At 45.6% G+C, this 25,179-nt stretch overlaps 1 protein-coding gene across 4 annotated transcripts in view; it reads right to left on the bottom strand.

The window, feature by feature from the left end:
* The window catches only part of WDR26 (WD repeat domain 26), a 702,982-nt gene that overhangs the window by 23,591 nt on the left and 654,212 nt on the right, over nucleotides 1-25,179 (bottom strand). For all 4 annotated transcript variants that reach the window (XM_086927969.1, XM_086927971.1, XM_086927970.1 and 1 more), the window contains one exon: nucleotides 15,871-16,056. In XM_086927969.1, coding sequence (XP_086784095.1) covers nucleotides 15,871-16,056 — 186 coding nt within the window. The remainder of the gene's footprint in view (nucleotides 1-15,870; nucleotides 16,057-25,179) is intronic.

Here is a 25,179-nt window from a genome sequence, read left to right on the forward strand (position 1 = left end):
TCTTGCTAGCCTTAAGGCAGACATTATATGTATCCAGGAAACTTGTAGTTTTCCGGCCTCAAGCTAGATAAATACCTTGCAATCAATTTGCAGTCTTCCATGTTAGGTAGGGGTTATGCGAGCACTGGGATTTCGATACTATATCTAAATCAGTGGATAAAACCGCCAAGATACTCACGCTCAAAATATTTATTTTAGCAGTGCATGCATTTAACTAGGAAATATGTTCCTGAACTGTATAGGGGCAGTTGTTTTCCAACTAGACTTTTGTATAGGATCACCCATGCTTGACAGTAAGAGCACATCATGACTATTCTTTGGTGCTGAACACAAAAGACCTTTCGGTTTGGCCCAGCAACACTAAGTAAATACGTCTAAGGCTTTTGCACTGAGCTGGTTTCTCACTCTGTTATGAGTGAGAAATGTTATTTTATGTTATGTTATTCGTAATTTGTATAGCGCATGGGCACCCAGAGGCTTCATGGCGCTAGAGAAGAGGAAAGATGGTGAGTAGTATCCTAACCGTGTGCTTGTTTGAATAACCAGGTTTTCAGTGCACCCCTGAATTGCATTAAATTGGTGCAGCTCCGAAGTGAAAGGGGAAGCGAGTTCCAGATCTTTGGGGCCAAATAAGCAAATCGGCATCCGCCGAGGCGTTTCTTTTTAAAGAGGGGCAAGGTGAGGAGGGACAGATGGGCAGAGCGGAGATTGCGAGTCGGTTCGTGTTTGTTTATGAGATGGTTTATAAACTTGGGGCTTTTTCCATGAAGAGCCTTGAAGGTCAGGCAGCCTACCTTGAAGGTTACCCGTTGGGCTATAGGTAGTCAATGAAGGGTGGCTAGCAGTGGTTTTGCCGAGCTCCTGCCATTGCATTTAAATATTAGTCTGGCCGCTTGATTTTGAACAATCTGCAACCGATTGGAAAGAGACAAGGGGATACCCAGATAGATGGAGTTGGAGAAGTCAAGGCGGGAGAGGACCAAGGCAATTACCACCTGGATGAGGGCGGAATGCATGAGCAGATGAGCAATTTTCTTGATCTTCCGTAACTCGAAGAAGCATGAGGAGATCACAGTTCCCACCTGACTTTTTAATGATAGATCGGTGTTAAGGGTGATCCCAAGACTATTTACCGATGGAGAGGGAGACGGGGGAGATCCCATAGAGGGCAGCCAAAAATGAGGGCCCCAGCTGGTTGCACTTTTACCCGGGAGTACCAGCTCGGTCTTTCCGGGGTTGAGTTTTAGATGGTTCGTCTCCACCCACTCTTGGATGTGCAACATAGTGGCCTGAAATTCTTCAACGGAGTCTGAGGAATTTAGTGGGAATATAAGCTGCAGATCGTCCGCATAGTTGTATATAGTAACCATCCTGTTTTATAACGAGTGCAGCAGCGGTTTGAGGTACAGATTGAACAGGTGGGGGGACAGTGATGAGCCCTGCGGAACACCGCAGGTGGTGGGGAGTTTGGGCGCCGTAAAGTTCTCCAGCTTGACAGCCTGGAAACGGTCATTCAGAAAGGACTTGACTCAACCAAGAGCCGTGCCTCGCAGGCCGGCCTGCTCAACACTGTGTAATAGGATGGTATGATCCACAGTGTCAAACGCTGCCGACAAGTCCAGGAGCACCAAGGCCTGATGTATGCCCTTGTCGGCATTAGACCTCATAGTGTCCAGGACCGCTAGGATCACCGACTCGGTAGAGTGCGCCTGGCGAAAGCCGGCTTGATTGGGCTCTAGGAAGTCGGATGTCTCTATGAAGCTCGAGATACAGCTAGCCACATGGGCTTCTAAGATCTTTGCACCGAAAGGGAGAAGCGATATGGGTCGGTAGTTTGAGAGGTTGGAAGGGTCAGCGACGGGTTTTTTATTAATGGGACCAACGTGGCGTTTTTGAACGAATTGGGGACTATTCCCTGTGATAGGGACTCGTTCAGGAGGGGAAGTATTCCTTGGGGTATTGTCGAATAAACTTCCTTTAGTATGTGCGGGGGGCAAGGGTCGTTAGGAGATCCGGACGTAACTCGGTTCATTAATTCTGCTAATCTCGGTTGTTCTATAGGAGGAATAGCATCGAGTTCGTTACGGTTTCTACAGCCATCTACTCTTTCCGCAGTAGTCGGGCTGGGCTGGATACTGTTTTTATTTTGGCAATCTTATCCTTAAAAAAGTCATTGAGTTGATTGCATAACGTTTGCGTGGGAGCTTGAGAGGGGGAAGTTCTGTCATCTTTACATAGGTCGTTTACGACCCTGAAGATTTCTCTGGCTTTATTTTGGGCGTTTGAGATTTTTTCGGAGAAAAAGATTGCTTTAGCGGATAAGATAGAGTTTTTGTACTTCCTGCGGGCAGCTATATATAATGATCTGTCTTCATCAGAGTACCCATGCCTCCATTTTCTCTCTAATTGGCGCAGTTCTAATTTTTGGTTTTTGAGGTCTGCGGTAAACCATCTATGTGCATCCATGCGGCGAGCACGTGAGAACTTGGTTAAGGGGACGTGCTTGTTGCTGGCAGCCAAGAGCCAATCGGTAAGATCTTTGTCCAAGAGGTTAATGTCTGGGGAAGAGGCTGGGAGAGAGTTGGTCAGAGTAGACAAAAAATCTTGTTTGTTTAGTGAGCTCCATTTCCTTGCTAGCCCCCCCGCAGAGGCGGGAGCCTTTAGATGGCCGTGAAAGGTAATGAAGAATTTAAGTTGATGATGATCCGACCATGTGCAGGGCTTTATCGTCGGAGTGGATAATGGGACATTACGAGACCATATTTGGTCTAGAATATGTCCCTTTTCATGGGTAGGGGTCAGAACTGATTGAGAGAAGTTCATGTGGGAGAGAAGCTCAAAAAGTTCTGTGGCCTAGGGTCCTGCTTCCGGGTCATTGTACCAATAATTTAAGTCTCCGATCAGCAATACTTTATCATAATTGATAAGGCTGGCCATTTGTTCAGACAGCGATGCCGGGAATGTAGGCATATGTGAGGAAGTAGCCGGTTTGGAGGACAATCGTACCTTACCGTGGACTAACAATGGACTGCAACACCCACAATCCTTTACTGTTTCTTCTCAGGAAAACGAGAACGCCGAGTACCGTAACCCGGAAGGGGAGGAGCACCAACCCGGAGGTGATACGGCAGAGCGAATAACAGAACGCCATAAAAAGACAAGGGCGGAAACAATCGGGGTCCACGTTGGAGACGGAGAAAAAGTACAGAGAAGAAGACCGAAGACGCGGGACCTGAGGAGACCCAGTTCAGCCCCGAACAGGACGTCGAAGACGACAGCTGGTGCGAGGACTGGTGGTGTCCGGTGGATGCTGGAGAGCGGCCGTGACTCTAGGAAGAGTGATGGCAGGGTTGGTGAGTGATACCGACTCGAGGGAAATTGTATTGGGAAGCGGGAGGAAAAAGACACGGGGAGGGAAATTGAGTGTTTGTGACCGTTGTTAGTTAAGGGCACTATTCAATTGGGTAAAGCCAAATCACGAGTATCCGTACGGGGTAGTTTAAAGTGCTTGGTATTACGGTTCATCTTGACAGCCCTACTTCTTTTGACACGGTACACCTTTGTCGAGTCTTGCCCTAAGCTCTGCGACTGATCGTATTTATGAGCACTCAGTATCTTCCTAGACACAATATAGCTTACGCCAATATCCTGAACTTCCCTTATCACCATTTTCTCCCACTTTCCCTTTCCCCACACGTTACCCGGTCAGGTTTCTTTTTGTCCCTAGTCACGAAAGGTGTGGTGACGGTATTACTGCCGTCTCATAAACTTACTTTAGAGTTCTCACGATACCCTCCTTTATCTCCCTTCTCTTATGAGCCACCGGGGCAAACCGCCACGTCCTGAAGACCTGACAAAAACCACCAGAGCCCTTTCATCGCCGGAGACCTCAGAGGAAGAAGAAGACGACAAGTTCGAAGATTCCCTACCTACACCCGTTACCTCATCTGTTGTATTCAATAAACCTGTTTCCTTTAAACCACCACTACCGCCTCCACGCCTGTTTATCAGACCCGCCCTCTTACAAGTGGTGTCAGAAGTGGGATCTGAAGGCAAGATGGAGGCTGCCATGGCAAAGATGGCCGAAAATCAGGAACACCTGGGAAAAATCATGGAACGATTTCTAAATGTTGTTGAAGAAGACCGGGAAAAGATTCAAAAAGTTATCTTGGGTCAAGGACAAACCCATGAGGCTGCTATGGGTAAACTTACTGAAGTACTAGGACAACAAAAAGGCCCTGCCACTCTACCTTCAGTTGTACTACAGAGATATGTAGCGGGAGAAGACCCTGATTTTTTTTAAAATAATTTTGAGAGAATGGCCACTGCTGCCTCTTGGCCGGCGGACAAGTGGGGCCAATATTTGGGACCTTTGTTATCAGGTGACTTACAAGCTGCGTATCAGGCAGCAACATTACAAGGTGCGGTCCCTTATGCTGATATTAAAAAGTGTATCCTGGAAAGATTAGGTATAGATGAAGAGACATACAGGGTGAAGTTGAGACAAATGAAAGAAGGCCCTCAGGAAACCCCACGTGCTTTATATTTCCGAGTGAAAGATATGACGGATCGTTGGCTTAAACCTGCTACTACAAACAAGGACGGAATCATGGCCAAGATCTATCTAGAACAATATCTGACATCGCTCCACCCCCCAATTCAAAGATGGGTGCGACAACAGGCTAACCTTACCCTAGAAACCGCTGTTGAAATAGCAAGCGCTTATCATAGAGCATTAGACTTCCAAAAAGGAAAAGATGAGACTACAGGAAAAACCGGAAACCATACTGGAATTAGACATCCCCGGCCTACTACGCCCAAGAAACCTGAAACCCTGACTTTCATTCCAAGCCCTCCCCCTTCGAGTGTTCCATTCCCTATAAGACCCCCACCTGCAGGTCCACAATGTTTTCAGTGCGGAGGAATGGGCCATATAGCAAGATTTTGTCCACAGAAGGAAGAACCTATGGAGATAGGAATGGTTCGCAATTACTACTGTTCCCCTAAAGAAAGAACAACACCCCCGTATAGATGTACTGTGTCAGTAAATGGACAACCTTTAACTGCTTTAGCTGATACGGGGTGTTTACAAAGTGTAGTGAGACCTCAGGATTTGGGAAATACGTTAGGACCCATAGAGGGAATGGTGGCTATTAAATGTGTTCACGGAGACACAAAACCCTACCCTACTGCTCAAGTACAAATTCAACATTCTCAGGATGAGGGTACTCCCATGACTGTGGGGCTTATACCACGTTTGCCGGAACAAATAATCCTAGGGAATGATTACCCCAAATTGACTGAATTGCTACAAAGTTCTCCTGGGTCCGAAGACAATTGGTTGTCCACTGCACCCTTTTCCACAGACCCAGGGAAGGAGTGGCCCCTGTCTAAAGAACGGAAAAGTAAAAGGCAAAGACGGGCAGAGAAAGGGAAGGGTCACATAGTCATGCCGGTAATCCCTGAAGAGAATCCCTGGGAGTCCGACAGGAATTTTCATGCGGCTCAGAGAGAGGATCCTATACTACAAGAAGCATGGAGTAAAGCCCATGACAGTGAAGAGCCACACCACGTATGTCCATACTTCTTTGTTAAAGGGGGTTTGCTGTACAGAAAAGGGGGTCCCAGCCAAAAAGCACAGTTGTTAGTCCCCAAACTGTTTCAAGATAAAGTGTTGTATCTAGCACATAGCCATTTGTTGGGGGGACATTTTGGTGCAGAAAAAACGGGGAAAACTATCCTAGAACGTTTTTTTTGGCCAGGGATATATCAACAGGTGAAACGATATTGTAGGGAGTGCCCAATTTGTCAAAAACATAGTCGATACCAACCTCCCAGAGTTCCTTTGCATCCCCTTCATGTTATTGACGAGCCATTTAGTCGAGTAGGCATGGACATAATAGGACCCCTGCTGCCTTCCCGTAGCGGTTGTCGTTATGTATTAGTACTGGTGGATTATGCTACTCGATTTCCAGAAGCAGTACCCCTTAAACGACCAGATACGACTAATATTTCAAAAGCTATGATTGGTATTTTTGCCAGGGTAGGACTTCCAAAAGAAATCCTAACAGGCCAGGGAACTCCTTTTGTGTCTAAAACGATGAGAGAAATTTGTGCTCAGTTGGGTGTGAAACAAATTAAAACAGCAGCCTACCACCCACAAACCGATGGCTTGGTGGAAAGATACAACTCCACCATTAAGGCCACGCTTAAAAAATTATTGGCGCTAGAAGCCCGAAAGTGGGAGGACATGCTTCCATTAGCACTCTTTGCCATTAGATGTAAGGAACAGAGAAGTACAGGATACTCCCCCTTTGAGCTGTTGTACGGACACAAACCCCGTACTTTGCTTGATATGGCTCTAGAACAATGGGAAAAGGAGCCTGACAATACCAAGCCTCTTCCGGAGTATGTCTCAAACTTAAAAACACATTTGAGACAGATCCGAGATATTGTCCGTACCAATTTGGAGAACGCCCAAAGTGACCAAAAGGGGCAATACGATAAAGGGGCTAAGAATAGGTCCTTTCAGATAGGGGATCTTGTATTGCTCATGATGGCGACATCAGATCAAAAGTTGTTAGGACAATGGCAGGGTCCTTATAAAGTCATTGCACAGGTTACTCCTGTTACTTATCGCATTGAAACAGATGCCAACAAACATGTAACTCAGATCTATCACATTAATTTGCTTAAAAAATGGGAAGGACCTGCCCCAACAACAGTGCATATGATAGAATCCTCTACTCCCTTGTTTCAACAGAGTATTGATGCTGAATTATCAAACTCTCAGAAAGAAGAGTTGACAAAAAAATTGCAAACTCTATCCCATGTCTTTTCCACTCAACCAGGGAGGGTTACTTTGATCGAACATGTCATAAACACTCCACCGGGGAAAAGAGTTAAGTTGAGACCCTATCGTATACCTGAAGCACGTCGGCAGGTAATACGAGAAGAAATACAAAACATGCTACAAATGGACATTATTGAACCATCCAGGAGCGAATGGAATTCGCCCATAGTACTGGTGCCAAAACCCGATGGGTCAGTCAGATTTTGCATCGACTTCCGTGAAGTAAACAAAATTTCTGACTTTGATATCTACCCCCTCCCTCGGGTGGACAAAATGGTAGAGAGGATAGGGAGAGCCAAGTATATTAGTACCTTAGATTTATGTAAGGGCTACTGGCAAATACCTCTCAGAAAGGAGGACAGGGAAAAAACTGCATTTTCCACCCCAGATGGATTATATCAGTTCAAGGTAATGCCTTTTGGATTACACGGGGCACCAGCAACTTTTCAGAGAGCCATGAATATTGTGTTGAGGCCACATACCAACTATGCTGGGGCCTATATAGATGACATTGTGATATACAGTGATAGCTAGGAACAACATCTTTCACATCTATCTCAAGTGGTCCAAACCCTGGGGTCATATGGATTGAGAATAAATCCTGCCAAAAGCCATTTGGCTGCCCAGACGGTAAAATATCTGGGTTATTTACTAGGAGAGGGAGTGATAAGACCACAGAAATCAAAACTGACAGCCATTTCACAAATACCCCTGCCCAGAACAAAAAAAGATTTGAGAGCCTTTTTAGGGCTGTTAGGGTATTATAGAAGATTCATCCCTAATTTCTCTCAGCTGGCTGCTCCTCTAACGGATCTGCTGCAGAAAAACAGTCAAACTGAAAAAATCCTAGAAGTTCCCCCGGTTGAGGTAGTAAGGGCGTTTAACACCTTGAAACACTCACTAACCTCAGATACCGTGCTGATCAGTCCTGATTATTCTAGACCTTTTATTCTGCAGACCGATGAGTCTGACCAAGGCCTAGGAGCAGTTCTTTCACAGGAAACACAACAGGGGGAGAAACCGATTTTGTATATCAGCCGCAAATTATTCCCACGCGAGAAAAACTATGCGACTATTGAAAAAGAGGCTCTAGCCATCAAATGGGCCATTGAATCCTTGAGGTATTATCTGGAAGGGAGGGAGTTTACGCTCTTTACTGATCATGCCCCTTTAGAGTGGCTAGCCAGAAATAAAGGCCATAACGAAAGGGTACTTAGATGGTTTCTCTCTCTGCAACCGTACCGATTCCAAACCAAACACAGAAAAGGAAAGGAACAAGGCAACTCTGACTACTTATCTCGGTATCCCCAATGTACAGACTCTAGTAGAAGGACAGCAAGGGAAAGGGGATGTGAGGAAGTAGCCGGTTTGGAGGACAATCGTACCTTACCGTGGACTAACAATGGACTGCAACACCCACGATCCTTTACTGTTTCTTCTCAGGAAAACGAGAACGCCGAGTACCGTAACCCGGAAGGGGAGGAGCACCAACCCGGAGGTGATACGGCAGAGCGAATAACAGAACGCCATAAAAAGACAAGGGCGGAAACAATCGGGGTCCACGTTTAAGACGGAGAAAGGAGTACAGAGAAGGAGACCGAAGACGCGGGACCCGAGGAGACCCAGTTCAGCCCCGAACAGGACATCGAAGACGACAGCTGGTGCGAGGACTGGTGGTGTCCGGTGGATGCTGGAGAGCGGCCGTGACTCTAGGAAGAGTTACGGCAGGGTTGGTGAGTGATACCGACTCGAGGGAAATTGTATTGGGAAGCGGGAGGAAGAAGACACGGGGAGGGAAATTGAGTGTTTGTGACCGTTGTTAGTTAAGGGCACTATTCAATTGGGTAAAGCCAAATCACGAGTATCCGTACGGGGTAGTTTAAAGTGCTTGGTATTACGGTTCATCTTGACAGCCCTACTTCTTTTGACACGGTACACCTTTGTCGAGTCTTGCCCTAAGCTCTGCGACTGATCGTATTTATGAGCACTCAGTATCTTCCTAGACACAATATAGCTTCCGCCAATATCCTGAACTTCCCTTATCACCATTTTCTCCCACTTTCCCTTTCCCCACACGTTACCCTGTCAGGTTTCTTTTTGTCCCTAGTCACGAAAGGTGTGGTGACGGTATTACTGCTGTCTCATAAACTTACTTTAGAGTTCTCACGATACCCTCCTTTATCTCCCTTCTCTTATGAGCCACCGGGGCAAACCGCCACGTCCTGAAGACCTGACGAAAACCACCCGAGCCCTTTCATCGCCGGAGACCTCAGAGGAAGAAGAAGACGACAAGTTCGAAGATTCCCTACCTACACCCGTTACCTCATCTGTTGTATTCAATAAAACTGTTTCCTTTAAACCACCACTACCGCCTCCACGCCTGTTTATCAGACCCGCCCTCTTACAGCATAGTTTTAGGTGGGCGATAAATCAATACCAGTACCATAGTTCCTTTGTCTGAGTCGGATTTAATTTCCAGGTTTTCCGTGCCTGGAAGGACCAGAGGGGGTAGACTGGTGAATGTATGGTTTTTAGGAATAATTGCGGCAACGCCCCCTCCCGGTTTTCCTGGTTCTCTGTTTGTCAGCAGAATATAGTAGTCTGCCGGTAGGGCTGTGAGAATGTCCGGTAAGGAATCCGCCGTAAGCCAGGTTTCAGATAAAAATAACATATCTGGTCTGTCGGATTTGAGTAGTAAGAAGATGTCTAGTTGGTGTTTTACTAGAGATCTGGTATTAAGATATAAGCAGCGGAGGGTCAAGGTGTTTGGGCTAGGGGTAGGACTGGTGGAGGTGGGGCATTGAGGTATGGTGTAGGAATCCTCCTCCATTAGGTGGAGAGGATAGATGTTATTAGCCTTTAAGCGGCTAAGTGTGGTGGGATCAAGGTTGGGGATGCCAGAGTGTTGCAGAGAAAGGAGTTCAGCGGAAGTGTAGCTGTTAATTTCTCCATTCTGCCTGGTCCCTGGGCCCGGCCAGGCGCAGACAGGCTTGCCTTAGGCGCGCCCTTGGTGCGCAGACGGCGCGCCCGCTGCGCTCGTCCGCTGCGTGTCCTTGCGAGGCACATGATTATAAGGAGATATGGGGGCGTGGCCTCGCGATAGTGGGCGAGGCTAGTGCGAGTCCCGGGGAGATGGCGGCAAGAGGGAAAGAGCCCCGCGTCAGCGCTAAACTCCGCTGCACAGGTGGGTCTAGGAGGTGCCTTGTCACCAAATCAAGTGCCCAGGGGAGGTGGTGATTTAAAAACACAGTTTTACACAACACAAGATTAAAATAAAGAATAGCAATTCTCCCGGCTTTCCGCCTGAGTCAGGATTTCTCTGGTCGCGCTCGCAGTCAGCGCGGCTTTATGAGCGTCACGATTGGGGGCGTGGCCTCACGATAGTGGGCGTGGCTAGTGCGAGTCCCAGGGAGATGGCGGCAAGAGGGAAAGAGCCCCGCGTCAGCGTTAAACTCCGCTGCACAGGTGGGTCTAGGAGGTGCCTTGTCACCAAATCAAGTGCCAAGTACCCATGCTTGACAGTAAGAGCACATCATGACTATTCTTTGGTGCTGAACACAAAAGACCTTTCGGGTTGGCCCAGCAACACTAAGTAAATACGTCTAAGGCTTTTGCACTGAGCTGGTTTCTCACTCTGTTATGAGTGAGAAATGCACAATTTAAACCTTGTTTGAACTAGATCCTTATTTCAAATGTCTTAGTTCAATCTATCCACATCTTTGGCATGAACCTACAATGCACTTAGGCAAAAGAAAAAGTGCAATCTCCAACATAGGACTATATTTCAAAGCATTTAGGACCGTAAATCTTCATAAGGTGAAAACAGCTTGCTCACCAAGTAGAGATCATTATTTAAACATACAATAATGACATACTAAAAGTGTCAGACATTCAAACCTACGTTATCCAATTCGCTGCAATAACTCAGAGGAGAAGTACTCTGAAATACAGTAATTTAAGGCTTTCAATCTTGCTGCAAATGATTATTGGACTGCTATGCAGAAGATTACTGGATTGCTATGGTTCAATGGGAGATTCAGCAAACACTTGTTTTTTGCTTTATCAAACAGATCGATTACTTTATGGGTAAGAAGTAGTGTAAATCATAATTTCGACTTTTTTTTAATAACTTTTTTTTATCGAAGAAAGAGAAAAGACACATTACAACATAATGCGTTATACCATACATTACACAGTCTGATGGCACATGTCCCCACTCATATATATAACCAAACTAGGATATGACCCTCCAATATCGCCTGTGGGACACTCCAGCCACATATGCATATTATTCGTTTCGCGAAAGCTGCCTCACTGGTGCATAATAACATCATCTTCTTTACAACATACAAACTAATCTCAACCTCTACCCCCCACCCCACGCCCACAACCCCAGCACCAATATAATATACCATATCTTGCGTTAAGGTAGTCCATCGCTCCCTGACATCATCTACGTCATGTTTAGGTATCCCCCCGGTCCGTTCTACTGCCATCGAGCATCGCCCATCAGATATAGTCATTTTAAACATGCGCATCCATTGCATAGGGCTATGATTTCGACTATTTGATTTGTCCCAGACATGTTTGATGGCATTTTGTGGAAATAATACTTTAGCCAAAGTTTCCACAAAAAGTTTGGCCACTGTTTCAAATTAGTAATGTGTTTTGGTGCAAGTTAGCTGCCTCTTAGTAGTGACCTTTCTCTTAATCACGTTCACATTAATTGAGTTTAGAGAATTTTGTCTTCTGCCCTTTCCTGACTTTTACAGACCCTCTGCCACAAATCCACACATTTTGAAGAGAATTTGGCACATAACTTATTTCAGAATTACTATCTGATAGCGATCTAGGTTTAGTCAGGGCCGCTCCCTCCTTAGATGCAAGGATACCTTCAGGTGATATGAGTGCCATATAAATAAGCATAACATAGGTGCTGCTCTTCCTATTTCTGTTGAAATATGCTCATACTCCATGCTGGTTGTTCCCAATGATGGCTGCTTCCTTGTTTTTCTCAAACCTCATTTTGTCATCTCCATCCAAGAACAGAATTATTCACTACAATTATTTGAGTTTTTTAAATTTGCATATTTTGCATTGTATCAAGTCTGTCGTAGGTGTACAATGTATTTATATTCTAGTGCCTTATTTGTGCTTATAACAGATCTTTAACAGTTTATCTAAGTCAAGAGGGCTCAAGATGTTTGTTAATTAGGGTCGATAAAGTCCAAGAAACAGTTATCAAGAAGTTGATATAATTTCGGAACAAATTTCTTGTTCCTTTTGCATAAACTTGGTGGCCTGCTTGTAACACTTCCTTGATGCATAACTTAGCCTACCTAGAAACTCAATGTTGTGGGGCCCTTGCCTAATTTGGAGCCTCAACAGCCAAGTACAAATCTAGACTTACACCTGGGAAGACTGTTTTTGACGGTAAAGTGTAAGAATATTCTATGGTCTACTCTTAAGCAATTTCTCCCATTTAGCAGGCTGTAGACACAGCAGGTAATAATGCAGATAAAGAAAGCGTGTGTTGTGGACACCCACCACTTGCTTCTCTTCATAGTGAACATAAACTGCAGCAAGGTGTTTTGTGAGGTCTACTGTGGGTGGCTAAATTGGTACCTGTTGTCCCAGAACGCCCTATATTGCTTAAGACATTACCACACATGGTCAATACTAATACTCTACTTCAACCTCTCAAACAAGCGGTCTGCTATGCCAACACGTTACTGAAGTGAAATGGCATATCAATTAGTCTGTTTTGCACTTGACTAAAATAATATTGTAAAGCATATAGAAGGAAGACACCCAACTCCACGGGACTCTATACTGCATCTAGTGTGGCCAGCTTAGTAAGCAATCCATGTTTTGTAGTATGCTGTATATGCTAAAAAAGCTTGGGGAAGTGACCTATTTAGTGATTAAGGCTATATATCATTGATACTGCCATCTCCCAGAGGTTTGTAAATATCTAAGCGGCACAGCCTCAGGCTAAGATTTACTAAGGCATCCAGAAACTTGGGCTGTCTCACTAGAAATACTTATTGTAAAGAATCTGAGCTTTTGCTTCACCAACAAAGTGTGGACTACCAGGCTTACAGAAGTCAGGCGAGAACTCCGGAAGGGTCCTAAATGAACAGCGTGCTTGTATTTTTTACACTTCCCTTCTCACCACTGGCAGGTAAAACATTATTCTGAATGTAATGGTGTTTTCCCCAGGGGTTGGATCATATCCAGCAAGATTAACAGGAAGGACTTGTTCTAAGTCCTGCTGAGTATTGTTAATTTTTGTTTAAAAAATTGTTTTTGTTTCAGTAGTATAAAGTGGCATCTCTGCTTGTCTGCTGCTTTTTGTTATGACTGACAAAACAAGCACCCTCTGAATTTATTCATTTACTTACTTGTAGAGCGCAACACTCATCCCAAGGGATAACAAGGCGCTGGTAGCAAACAAGGCATGGCTGCTGATATGGGGATACAGGTAAGTGTTAATATTTAGGAAACAGATGAGTTTTTTTTCGGAACGTCAGGTAGCTAGGAGTGAGCCGTAGGTCCAGGGGAAGCAAATTCTATTTCCTAGCTGCCAGATACCCATGCGTCAAAGAGCAGTATTTTAATCATGCACATAGAGCACTATATTTAAGCGGCCCTAAGATACTCTGAGAGAAAATTGAGTTTTATGTCCCCACAAGGAGCCTTCGGTCATTACATCAAGCATTAGCCAGAACAAAGCGTATCAAGAAGGTGAAGACTGAAGCTCCAGTCTTCACCTTCTTGATACGCTTTGTAGAGGCATTTACTTATGCTGCCAATGACCTTATGCTACTTAGAGGTAAAGTTTCCCCTTCATGTACCGTGTGTAATCTTCTACTAAGTAGTTTTCAATGTTTTAATTGTGACTTTACGTTGGGTCATAGGCACACTAAATCGGTAACTGCCGCATGGGCATTTCTACACACAAAATTCCCTTTTCAAAGGCAGGCAAGTACCTACATTTTTGGAGTATTAACTGTTGTTCCCTTCCCAAGAACAAAGCACACATATTTGATGTTTTGAACACAGAGAAACCTGATGCTTTGTTTCTTACTGAAACCTGGCTTCATGCCAGTTTAAGCCCAGATGTGGCCAGCGCCCTCCTTCCTGGCTTTGCCATTTCTAGAAGTGACAGAGAGCGAAACCAGGAAGGGCGGTGGGATTGCAGTAATTTTTAAATCTATATACTCCTGCAAACTTGAGCCTCAGCCCTTCCCAGGTTGTGAAGCCGCTTTGTTTAAACTTGCGGTTTCTCCTCAAATGACCTTGTCTGGCATGCTTATCTACCGCCCCCCCCCCCGTAACCCCAAGAAATGGCTATCAGCCTTTGCTGACTTAATAGCACCTTTTGCAATGAAGGCTGCCAGTTTCACCATTTTGAGGGACTTGAACTTCCATTTAGAAGACCTTCAGAACAATGGGAGCACTACCCTTCTATCCGATCTGGAAGCTCTTAATCTGCTGTTATAAAACCAAGGGCCCGCCCATCAGGCGGGTCACCTGTTGGACCCAATCTTGTCCAACCTTTCGTTCGATTGAAGTTTACCCGCTCTTCCTTTGGGGTGGTCTGATCATTATGCCGTCCAATTCCAATAAGCCACCTCTGGGGATACTGAGTCAGCTCTCACAGATGACCTAGGCAGCCGGAGACCATGGAATAGGCTAGATCTAGATTCCCTTAATAGTCTTCTAATGGCGAATCTTCCGGACACCAATCTACCTCTTCGATCCTTAAATTCTGTGGTGGCCAATTGGTTAGCTAGGTCCATTGACTTCTGCCTGCCTTTGGTACCGAAACTCAGCTTCGCTCACCACCCTCCTGCCCCATGGTTCAATAATGATCTGAAGATCATGAAATCCAAGTGCAAGCATTTGGAAAGAAGATGGCATAAGACCTATGCCCCCAGTTGTAAGTCTGATTACAAGGCCGCCCTTAATATGCATCATCTAGCCTGTAAGGCGGCGAAAGCCTCTTTTGTTTAGAACACCATTATTAACTCATTGAGCCGTCCGCGGGCTTTATTTTCCATGGTTAAGAAGCTGGCAGGATCTAAACTTCACCTGCACCACCCACCTTCGACTAGACTCAATGCAATAATATTGCAAATTACTTCATCACTAAGGTCGAGACCATATACAGCTCCTTAATGACCTCCACTCCCGTTAACACTGAGTCTCTTGTCTGGTACGACCTGCGAGAGCCACTGTTCTCCAACAGTTAAGATCTCTACATGGTCTCCTCTCGACGACAGATCTTTTTTTGACTGTCTAGCTAGGGTAAAATCCGGCTCTCCTCTAGACCCCTTACCCGTTAACATTCTGCAACAGCTTTCACCAGATGCCCTTGGAGTTCTTAAACAACTTCTAAACTCTTCTTTACGAGAGTCTTGTGTTCCTCTGGATTGGAAGCGTGCTATGGTGTTCCCCTTGTTAAAAAAGTCTGGAGCCGATCCCTCGATTTTGTCAAATTTTCGTCCAATTTCACTGTTACCTGTGCTTTCCAAAACTTTGGAAAAACATGTGAACTTTCAGCTTACAGCTCACGTGGAAAGTTTGGGCTTTTTACATCCTTCCCAATCAGGATTTAGAACCCATTTTTCCACAGAGACCACCCTGCTGTCACCGTATAATCTCCACAGAAAGGCGAAGGGTGTGCAGGTTTGGGTGCAGAACCCCTCCTGTTGCTGCGAGCGAAGATACTCTCGAATAAGTGCTAAGTGAGAGGAGTTTGAAAATACCAGCCTCTTTGTTAAAAGAGAAGCAGCAGAAGACAGCCTGACAACTGACGCCTGTCTTCGAAGCACAGTAAATGTGACATGATAAACATAGAATTTAAAGGCATCTTCATTTATTGCCTGGACATTGGCAACCCACAGCTTGGAAAACACTAACCTAAAATACGTTTTAAAGAAAATCAGGATTTATGAACCAGAAAACAAACTTGTCTTTATATCGTGGAGCATAGAGAAAACATGAATTACCTTCGAAATCTTGGTTGTCTACAAAAGGTGCAGGTCCCCATATTCTAACGGTGCCATCATCCGAAGCGCTTGCCATCAAGGATGGGACCTGCGGGTTCCAGCTCACACAATTGACAGTACGAGTATGTCCAGTAAGCTCTGCAATGGGCAGCTCACTACGTTTGTGCCAGATATATACTTTATGATCTGCAAAGGATCAGGAGAATGTCCAAGATGACAAAAATAGAAAAAAAGTGTGTTTAACACAGGAGCTCAGATTAGGATTTTAAGCATTGATCAATATAATTACTATGTGTTCATTAAGTGCCTGGTGAATGCTTTGTGACCTAGCTTAAGCGCACGCACTTAAAAACAGTTAAAGTGCAGCTATGGTTACAAATTAAAACAGACAAACATTGAAATGCCCAAGTTATGGTTAGCAACACAGCAGCCATGCAAACCATAACTCACACAACAAATGCAGTGCTCATCATATCACCCTTAATGCAACAGATTCAATTATAAATGTTGTAAAGATTCTGTTACTTACCCTGGAAGCATCGGTTCGTTGCATTTAGTGCTGTTGATCAGCATTCCTCCTGCCATCTACTTTTGGGCTCTGACAATTGCAAGTTGTATATCTTATAAGTTTTTCAGCCAAAAGGTGGTAGTAGGAATGGAGTAGTGAATAAGAAAAGAATTGTGTTCATAAGTGTAGAAAGAGAATAATATGAAAGTGAAGATATCTAACACTGGCTTCCAAGGACAAGGATGACCCATGTGATTCTACAGCACTACATGCAATGAACAGATGCCTACAGGGTAATAAACCTAATCTGTTTGTATCATGTGTAGCTGTAGATATACATGCTCTGCTTCGATTGTAAAGCAGTACTACCCTTAGCGGTGGCTAGCCAATGGATGGTGCAGAGGTCAGCAACCAGGTTTTGACCAACTCTGGCTTACTGCCTTACAAGGATGTCCACACAATGTTGAGTGGACCATGTGGCAGCTTTACAAATAGCTGCTATGGGTATGTTCCCCATAAAAGCCATATTGGTGCCCTGTTTGCTGGTGGAGTGTGGCCTGGGGATGGAGTGTAGGGTTTTTAGCCTTTGCGCAATACGTTGGAATGTAGGGTTTTTAGCCTTTGAGCAATACGTTTGGATGCATTTGACAATGCACCTGATGATCCCTGCCTTAGAAATGGCATGGCCTTTAGAAGGCTGTCACAAAGCTACAAACACTTAGCATTTTAGAGAGAGATGTGGTCCTACCTATATAGAACTTAAGAGCATGATGATCATTAAGTGTGTAGAGTGTTCTTTCGGCTATCAAGTCAGGTTGTGCAAAAAGACTGGGAGCCTAGTTGTCTTGTTAAGGTGGAATGGGGAGACCACCTTAGGTAGGAATTTAGGATTGGTTCTAAGAATCACTCGGTCACAGTGAACCTGGGAAAAACTTTCCTGCAATGTGAGGGCATGTAGTTGTGATGGCTGCGAGAAAAGCAACTTCCATTAAACAAACTACAGAGGGCATGAATGCAGTGGCTGGAAAGGGGGTCCCATACATCTGGTATGGACAACATCGAGATTCCAGACTGGGGATGAAAGTAGCCTTGTTGGAATAATATATGTTTAAGGACCTCCATAAACACATTAACTACAGGGATTTTGAAGAGGGAAGAGTGTTCCATGTTGTGCATATAAGCAGCAAAGGTAGCAAACGTTATCCTAATTGACTTGTAGGCAACCTCGACTTTTGTAGTTGTTGAATGTAACCACTAATGTCTTGTACTGTAGGGGCAAGAGGGTCTGTTTTGGAGAATAGTGGACAACCTGCTTCCAGTTAGCTGTGGTGTGTGTAGTGGGCCTACAAGCTTCTTTGAGTATATCCATGCACTTTTGCGATAAACCAAGTTAACCAAACTCTAGGACCTCAGGAGCCAAATACCCAGATTGAGGTGTCTGGGTTTCTGACTTTGCAGTGGTTTTGTGTGGTACGGTCCAGCCTGTAGGGGAGCATCTCATGAGAGGCAATTTAAGTTTTGAGAAGGTTTGAGAACCATGGTGGTTTTGTCCACATTTGAGCTACCAGATGAAAGTGAGGGATGTTTGCCCAAGCTTCCTGACCACATACAGTATCTGTGGGAGAGGAGGAAAAGCTTAGGCAAAGATCCCTGATCAATTTATCCACAACACAATCTCTAGGAACTGGGCCAGTGGATATCTGGAGGCGAAGTTTGGGCATTTTGCATTTTCATTTTATAGCAGAAAGGTCTATGTCTACGGTGTTCCACCTCTGAAAGTAAAAGAGCAGGACTTGGAGGTGAAGAATATAGGTTACTTACCTGTAACTGTAGTTCTACAGTGTGATAAAGTGCCCTCTTTCTACATTGTTGCCCCCACTTTTTGCTGAATTGCCGATGTTTTTTGATTGAGTGTGCCCAGGACTCCTGCTAACCAGGTACCCAGGGCCTATGTTCTTTCCCTAAAACTGCATTGAAGCCTAAACGCAATTGGCACTGTGACCAGGGAAGACCTCCAAGGGCTGCAGCACATATTGTGCCACCCCTAGAGGTCCTGTACCTTCACACTCACACACTGCCTTTGCATGCTTTGTGTTTTGGGGCAGAAGTGAAGAGTCGACATGGCACACACCTGTGTGCCATGTCTACAAACTCCTGCCCTGGCATAGATCAGTCACCCCTCTAGCTGGGTGCACTCTACCAGTGGTGAGGGTACAGGTGAATGATCCCTGTACCCCTACAGTGGCCAAGTCAATTCTGAGACATTGTAAGTGCAGTGCTGCCATTAAGAGTATATGGTGCTGAGAGTTTGCCATTACGAACTCAACAACACCATGATGGCTACACTGAAAACTGAGAAGTTTGGTATCAAACATCTCAGCACATTAAACCCACACTTTTGCCAGTGTGGGATAGAACAGAAAATGCACACAGAGGGCATCTTAGAGATGCCCCCAGAAAACTAACCTACCACTAGTGTCCTGGCTATCAGCTGCCACCACCAGCCCTGTTTCTGGACCCCTGGGCCGAGAGCCTACTGATCTTGTGAGCCTGAGACAATGCACATCCTTGGGCGAGGTGCAAAGCCTCCTCCCCGGGATGGGCAGGGTCCACGAAGGGGAAGCTTCAAAGGCTTGCCGCCTTTGTGAGCTTCCACAGGCCTCTTGCTGCTTTCAGCAACTGGTCCCCACTGGTTCTGACCCCCACTTTGGGCGGGAGAACCAGTAGGGAAACCAAGTGAGGAAGAGAGGTGTGCCCACTCTGCCAACTCCACCACTCAGGTGGGGGCAGGCGAGGTGACGCACAACTCCTAGTCCCCGCCTTCTTGCAGATGGGGGGCGGGACCCAGCCATCCAGGGAAAGGCATATGCCCCCCTCCAACAGGAGGGGTGGCATAATAGGGGGTGTATCCACCCCAGGGAAGGGAACCATAGGTCCCAACCTTTTACCTACCTGTAACACCCCGAAATCTAGTATTTAGGGGCACCCCTGAACCTTGCCTTCTCAGACAAGAACCAACTACAATAAAAGAAGAACTGAACAGCCATGCTAAGGCAAACCAGAGGAAGACGTCCGCTCACTTGGCCCCAGCCCTACCGGCCTGTCTCCACCTCCTACCTGCTCCTGCGATATCCCGGTGTATCCTGCAGTCAGCAACCTCGAAAACCCCGGAGGACCTGCCTGCCTTTAACAAAGACTGTCTCCTGTGAACACCAGATTTCTTCTTCTCCAACATCTGGCCCCGGCCAGAAAACCGCAAAACCTCCCCACTCTGTATCAGTCGTCCACCGCCCGAGCTCGAGTAGGAAGAACACCACGAGCAGGTCTCCCCGGCGATCCTGACCCGAGATCCAGTGATCTCCGACCAGCGTCAAACCTCCAGCCGACACCTGCAGCCTCAAACCGGAAGGCACTCCTGCACCTGATGCCCCACGGCTTTGGGTGGCCCAACTGACAGTGCCTAACCAAACCCCTGCATCCCAACTTACCTCTCCAAGTGGTCGTCTCCCCCAGAAGACCTTCATCTCCGAGCCTGCAGTGCCTTCGTAAACCGGAGAATCCCCATTGCAAGTAACAGGGCACTCGATATCGAAACAGCACCCTTCACCCGGCCACCCTAGGGCTGCTGAGGGTGTACCTTTGGTGCTACTTTGTTTCCCCATTTGCCCTGAGCTAAAGTCAACCAATTGGAGGCCCCCTATCCTCCATAGGATAACATTGGGCCCCAGCACTCTGCACCCGCCCGCGTGCCGCTGAGGGTGTAACAAGAGTGCATCCCTGACCCTGGCGGACTCCTGAGTCTACCCCCAGAACACAAACTCCCACAACCGAATACTTATCCTTAAACCGATAACACCATTTTCCTCCAAAGGATAACATTGAATGTTTTTCTGTGAAAAGTTTACAAGTGTGGAGTTGGTAAATCTATGAATTTTTTTTAAACTGTAACCAAATAACCAAAACGCTTTTACTTACCTGTTTACAGGAAATGTCCCAGTGCAGTATCCAGGTATACTGCATTGTGTTAGAAAAGTAATCTGAAAAGTAACTTACCTGTAATTTTACTAAAAAGCCTATACAAAGTATTTGTAGTATATTTCCAAAACATTGCCTTTTCAGTATTGGTACTGTAATCAAAACCAAGTGCAAATACGATTGCAATTCAAACTGTTTACTAACTGCATTACTACTGTAAAGTATTTATTGCTTAGCTGTGCCAGGCTTGCTTGGTTCTGAAAAATAAAGAATATTTTTATACAAAAACAATTGGTCTAAAGTTCAGTCTTTGAGTGTGTGAAATCATTTGCTGATTGAGTGTGCACAACAAATGCTTAACACTTTCCTCTGATAAAGCCCTACTGCTCGACCACACTACCACAAATACAGAGTAAGGTGCTATCTAACTTTACCTCTCCCTACCTTTGGGGTTCACTGGACTCTGTGCACACTATACCTCACTTTGGTATAGTAAATACAGAGCCAGCTTCCTACATCCAGTATTAGTATCTTTCTTAGAGTCACATGCTTGAATCATTCCCCATTGTCGAAGAGGGAGTCCCACGGTATTATATCAAAGCAATTCCACTAGTAGCATAGGCTAATATCCATCCCAACCCTCCCACACATTAACCACATCCAAATCTCCTCACAATTCGCTTTTACACTATCCCTTCTATCGATAAACACACAGAAAGACTGCATAACAACGGACCAGACTATGGATCCCCCATATGACACTCATGGCTCAACCGCACCTCCCTCACATACAACTCATACATCAAATAGGCTACCTCTTACTCCTGACCACAAACTCGATGAGATACTATTATCTCTACTACAAGTCAAAGAGGACATCCATACGCTTCACAACTTGATTCTACAACAACCCAAGTTCTCACACCCAGAACTAGCACTTTCCTCCACAGCAAACACCCAAACCTCACCCAACAACTACACGCAAGGTCACCGAAACATGAGCCGCCTAGATGGAGAACAGTGCTCCACACAGATGTTTTATCCCGGCCGATCCGGAGGATAAACCCTCTCCCAGCCAAAGACTAAAGCCCCCTTCTCCGGTCCTACGAGCTACCGGTTCTCCCACTTAATTGTTAACATCCAGTTAACTCGCTAAAACATTCCCTAATCCATTCCATCTCCCCTGATATCCATCGAGCTACAAGACAACTCTAGAGGTATAGTTTAAAACAACCTCACGAGAACTCATACCTGAACTCATAACAAGATACATCAAGTCCTAACTAAAATGCATACTTCTAAACTGCAGGTCGGGATCAAGACATGCACTGGATATAGCTGACCTCTTTCTCACCAATGACCCAGACCTTTTAATTTTGACCGAAACAGGGCTAAATCCCACTCTATGCCCATTCTAGTACCCCCAAACTATGGTAACACAAGACTACATAGAATAGACAGGCTAGGTGGTGGTATAGCGTGCATACATCGGAGCAATCAAACAGTGAACCGATCCCAGTCCCCATTATTATCTTCCTGTGAATACCTCTACTTAGTTATCACTAGCGACAACAAGCCAATATGCTCACCACATACATTCTACCACCCTCCAGGAGATAACTTCACCTTCATCGAACACCTAATGGATATTCTAGCGACAAATGTCGAGCTTCATAATACTCAAATATTCCTGGGTGACTTCAATCTCCATTGGGATGATCTGAACAATCTAGGGGTCAACAACCTCAATGCTTTCCTCACAGACCTTAACCATACCCAAATCTGCAACAGTTTCACGCATGATAAATGTGCAACCGTTGATCTGGAAATTTCCAAAGCTGAGTCCACTTTATTAGAATCGATCCTCCCGTGTGACTGGTCTGACCACCATATCATTCCATTCAACATCAATGAATCAGCTAAAGTACCCGCTGCACAACTCACGAGAATGAAAATTTGAAAAATCTCAGTTCCAACGTACTCTCAACCTCCATCTCTAATAGCCTGCTCCCCTCAGACTAATCAAATGACAGTGGAGATCTATCCCATCCTCAGAGCACCTAAAGTTACTAAGAACCCAAAAAACTATTCGAATTAATCAAGGCGCAAACTGGTGACCAGGATAAACCAGAACATGATACCCAATTGAGAGGAATTTGCATAATTCTTTACCAGGAAGACGGAAAGCATTAAGACGGACCTGCTCAACGACCTGACAATCAGACGGTCACTCCAACGCCTACACATGGCCGTATACAAATCAGCCTTGACCCTGTGCCTCATGGGAACAGTCCAGCCCGAACTGCCAAGCCATGTCTTTCCTGGACCGGAATCAAGCATCCTAGGACCGGGTTCCCCAGGATGCCCGACGAGATTACGCACAGCGTTGGCATGCTGGAAGAAAGCACTACAGTATAAGCGCCAGTACACCTCATACTCCAGCAACACACCGCTGGTTGGCATCCCCACGCCCACAGGTCTCATCACAGAATGGAACACTCGCAGCTGGTCTGAGGGAGGAGCCACTACAGTAGGGGCATTCTTCAGTGCTGGGGCTCTCATGGATCATCAAAATTTCACCTGAGAAAATGGTGTCCCCGGGAATTTATTTGACATATGCAGCACTAACATCATACATTAAGAGGCACTGGGCTCCTGCAAGAGAAGAACCTCAGACACATGCACTCGTACAAGCAATGTATCTAATGGGCGAGGGGTGGCATCTCACAAAATGGCTCTCCAAAGGTCTTCGGCACACGCTGGGATTGATCGCACTCACTGATTTGCGCAACAAATGGTCTGCGGATCTAGGGAAATTCTGATTGACAGGAAATGGACTGCCTTGTTAGAGTACCCAAAAAAAGTGTCCCGTAATGCCAATTTTTTAAAATCTGTTTATTAATAACGGGGCAGAATAAAAAGCAGTTACATAGTAAGGAATTGCAGCTACTCGTGTGACATAATTTCCATTGTCATAAGCGTATAATTAATACAGTCAGTACATTGAATGTAAAATGGAATGTTGCAAGCCACCTGATTTGACCATCACCTCCCTCACTCAGAACCTCCATCGGATACTGTCAGAGATGGAGTACAAATATACCCTCTATATTTATTTCATGCCCCTATATTTCCCCCCATTTTTGGGGACATCCACGGTGTACATATGTTGCCTTCTCTGTCTCCATGGCCCCATCCATGTCTTTGCACCAGTCATGGAGCATTGGTGAGAACCGTGATCCCCATAATTGGGCTATATTACGTTTAGCGAACACCAACCCAAGGGTTGCCCAATCTTGTGATGCGTGGTTAAGATCAGTGGGCTCCCACATATTCAAAAGGACATCTTTTGGGCTCAGGTATAATTCAGACTTAACTTACTTGAGAAGTAGTTAGCAGCACCACTGCCCAATAGCGCACTATCCGTGGACATTGCCATAAGGTATGACAGAAAGTACCTTTCTCTCCGCAGTATGTTGGATGTAATATCTTTAATTGTACCAGTCTCAGTCTGGAAGGTATTGCTACTTCGTGTGGAGATGAAAGTGCCTCCTGCCAGTCTGTCTCATCTAAGTGCCCCAGTTCGGTAGACCATTTTATGCGTAGAGATTGCATTGGATCAGGTAAATTATTAACACAATTGCGATGGGTGTGAGAGGTGGCCTTCTTATCCATGTATTCAGTTAGCAAACTATCCAATAGGGGGGAGGCCTCTGGAAGTGTTGTGTGAGTTGGTATAGCCTCCATGAGTGCGTGCGTGTCTGATCTGCATATATCTGAATATTTCAGAAGGTGCTAGCTCGTAGTGTTCCTGGAGGTAAGCAAAGGTAACCATCTCACCTTTAACCCACAAATCACACACCATAGAGATGCCAATAGAGTCCCACCTGTGGAAACCCTTACTATTTCAAAGTCTTACCAGTCGCTGTGCGTCCCAAAGTGGAGTGAGCTGGGTGATAACTCACTTCCAACCTAGCTTTGTAAGTGTAGGACACGACACCTGGACTGTATGTGCCGTAGGTCCGATTAGTGGGGTAGTTTGCTTTTTAGTGTATAGCGCTCTCATGATGCCCCCCTCTACCAGCCCATATCTGTCTGTTTTAAACGCAGGGTCTGTTTGCAGGGCATGTATCCATTGATTAATTGCTTTCAACTGTGACGCCCAGTAATCTAGTTGTATGTTCGGGAGCGCTATGCCCCATCATACCAGCCTCGGACCAATTTGTCCATGGCGATGCGTTCCGGTTTGTTCCGCCAGAGTAAACTAGAGATTTCCGCCGCCATCACTTATAAAGTAACTGGGTGGCACAAGGAACGGGGTATTCTCCAGGGCATAGAGAAACCGCGGAAGCGCCATCATTTTGAAAAGCACTGCTTTTCCAAGCAAAATCAATGGTAGGGATTGCCAATGTACAAGGGGTGGCATGATATTTTTTTAAATAAAATTTTCCGACCATGACGTAACATGGATACCCAAATATTTAAAACTGTCTTCTGTGATCTGGAAGTAACATCCCTTTGGAAGTTGCGGAGGTGGCCCATGAAGAACACACAATTGATTTGGACCAATTGATGGTGTAGCCTGAGACTGGACCATACAGGTCACAGATATTTAAGAGCACAAGGACGGACTGTCTGGGGGATGTCCTATGTAACACATACTCGGCATACAGGGAGATGCAGTCCTCCCAGCCGGCCGCCCAGTGAAGCCCTCGGATAGTCGGTTCCCATCCAATCCATGCAGCCATTGGCTCCAGAACAAGAGTGAATAATAATGGCGAGAGTGGACACCCCTGACGTGTTATGTGGCAGTTTGCTGTTACGCG

Source organism: Lissotriton vulgaris, chromosome 6 (genome assembly GCF_964263255.1).
Source record: "Lissotriton vulgaris chromosome 6, aLisVul1.2, whole genome shotgun sequence".
In the NCBI taxonomy this organism is placed as follows: Eukaryota; Metazoa; Chordata; class Amphibia; order Caudata; family Salamandridae; genus Lissotriton; species Lissotriton vulgaris.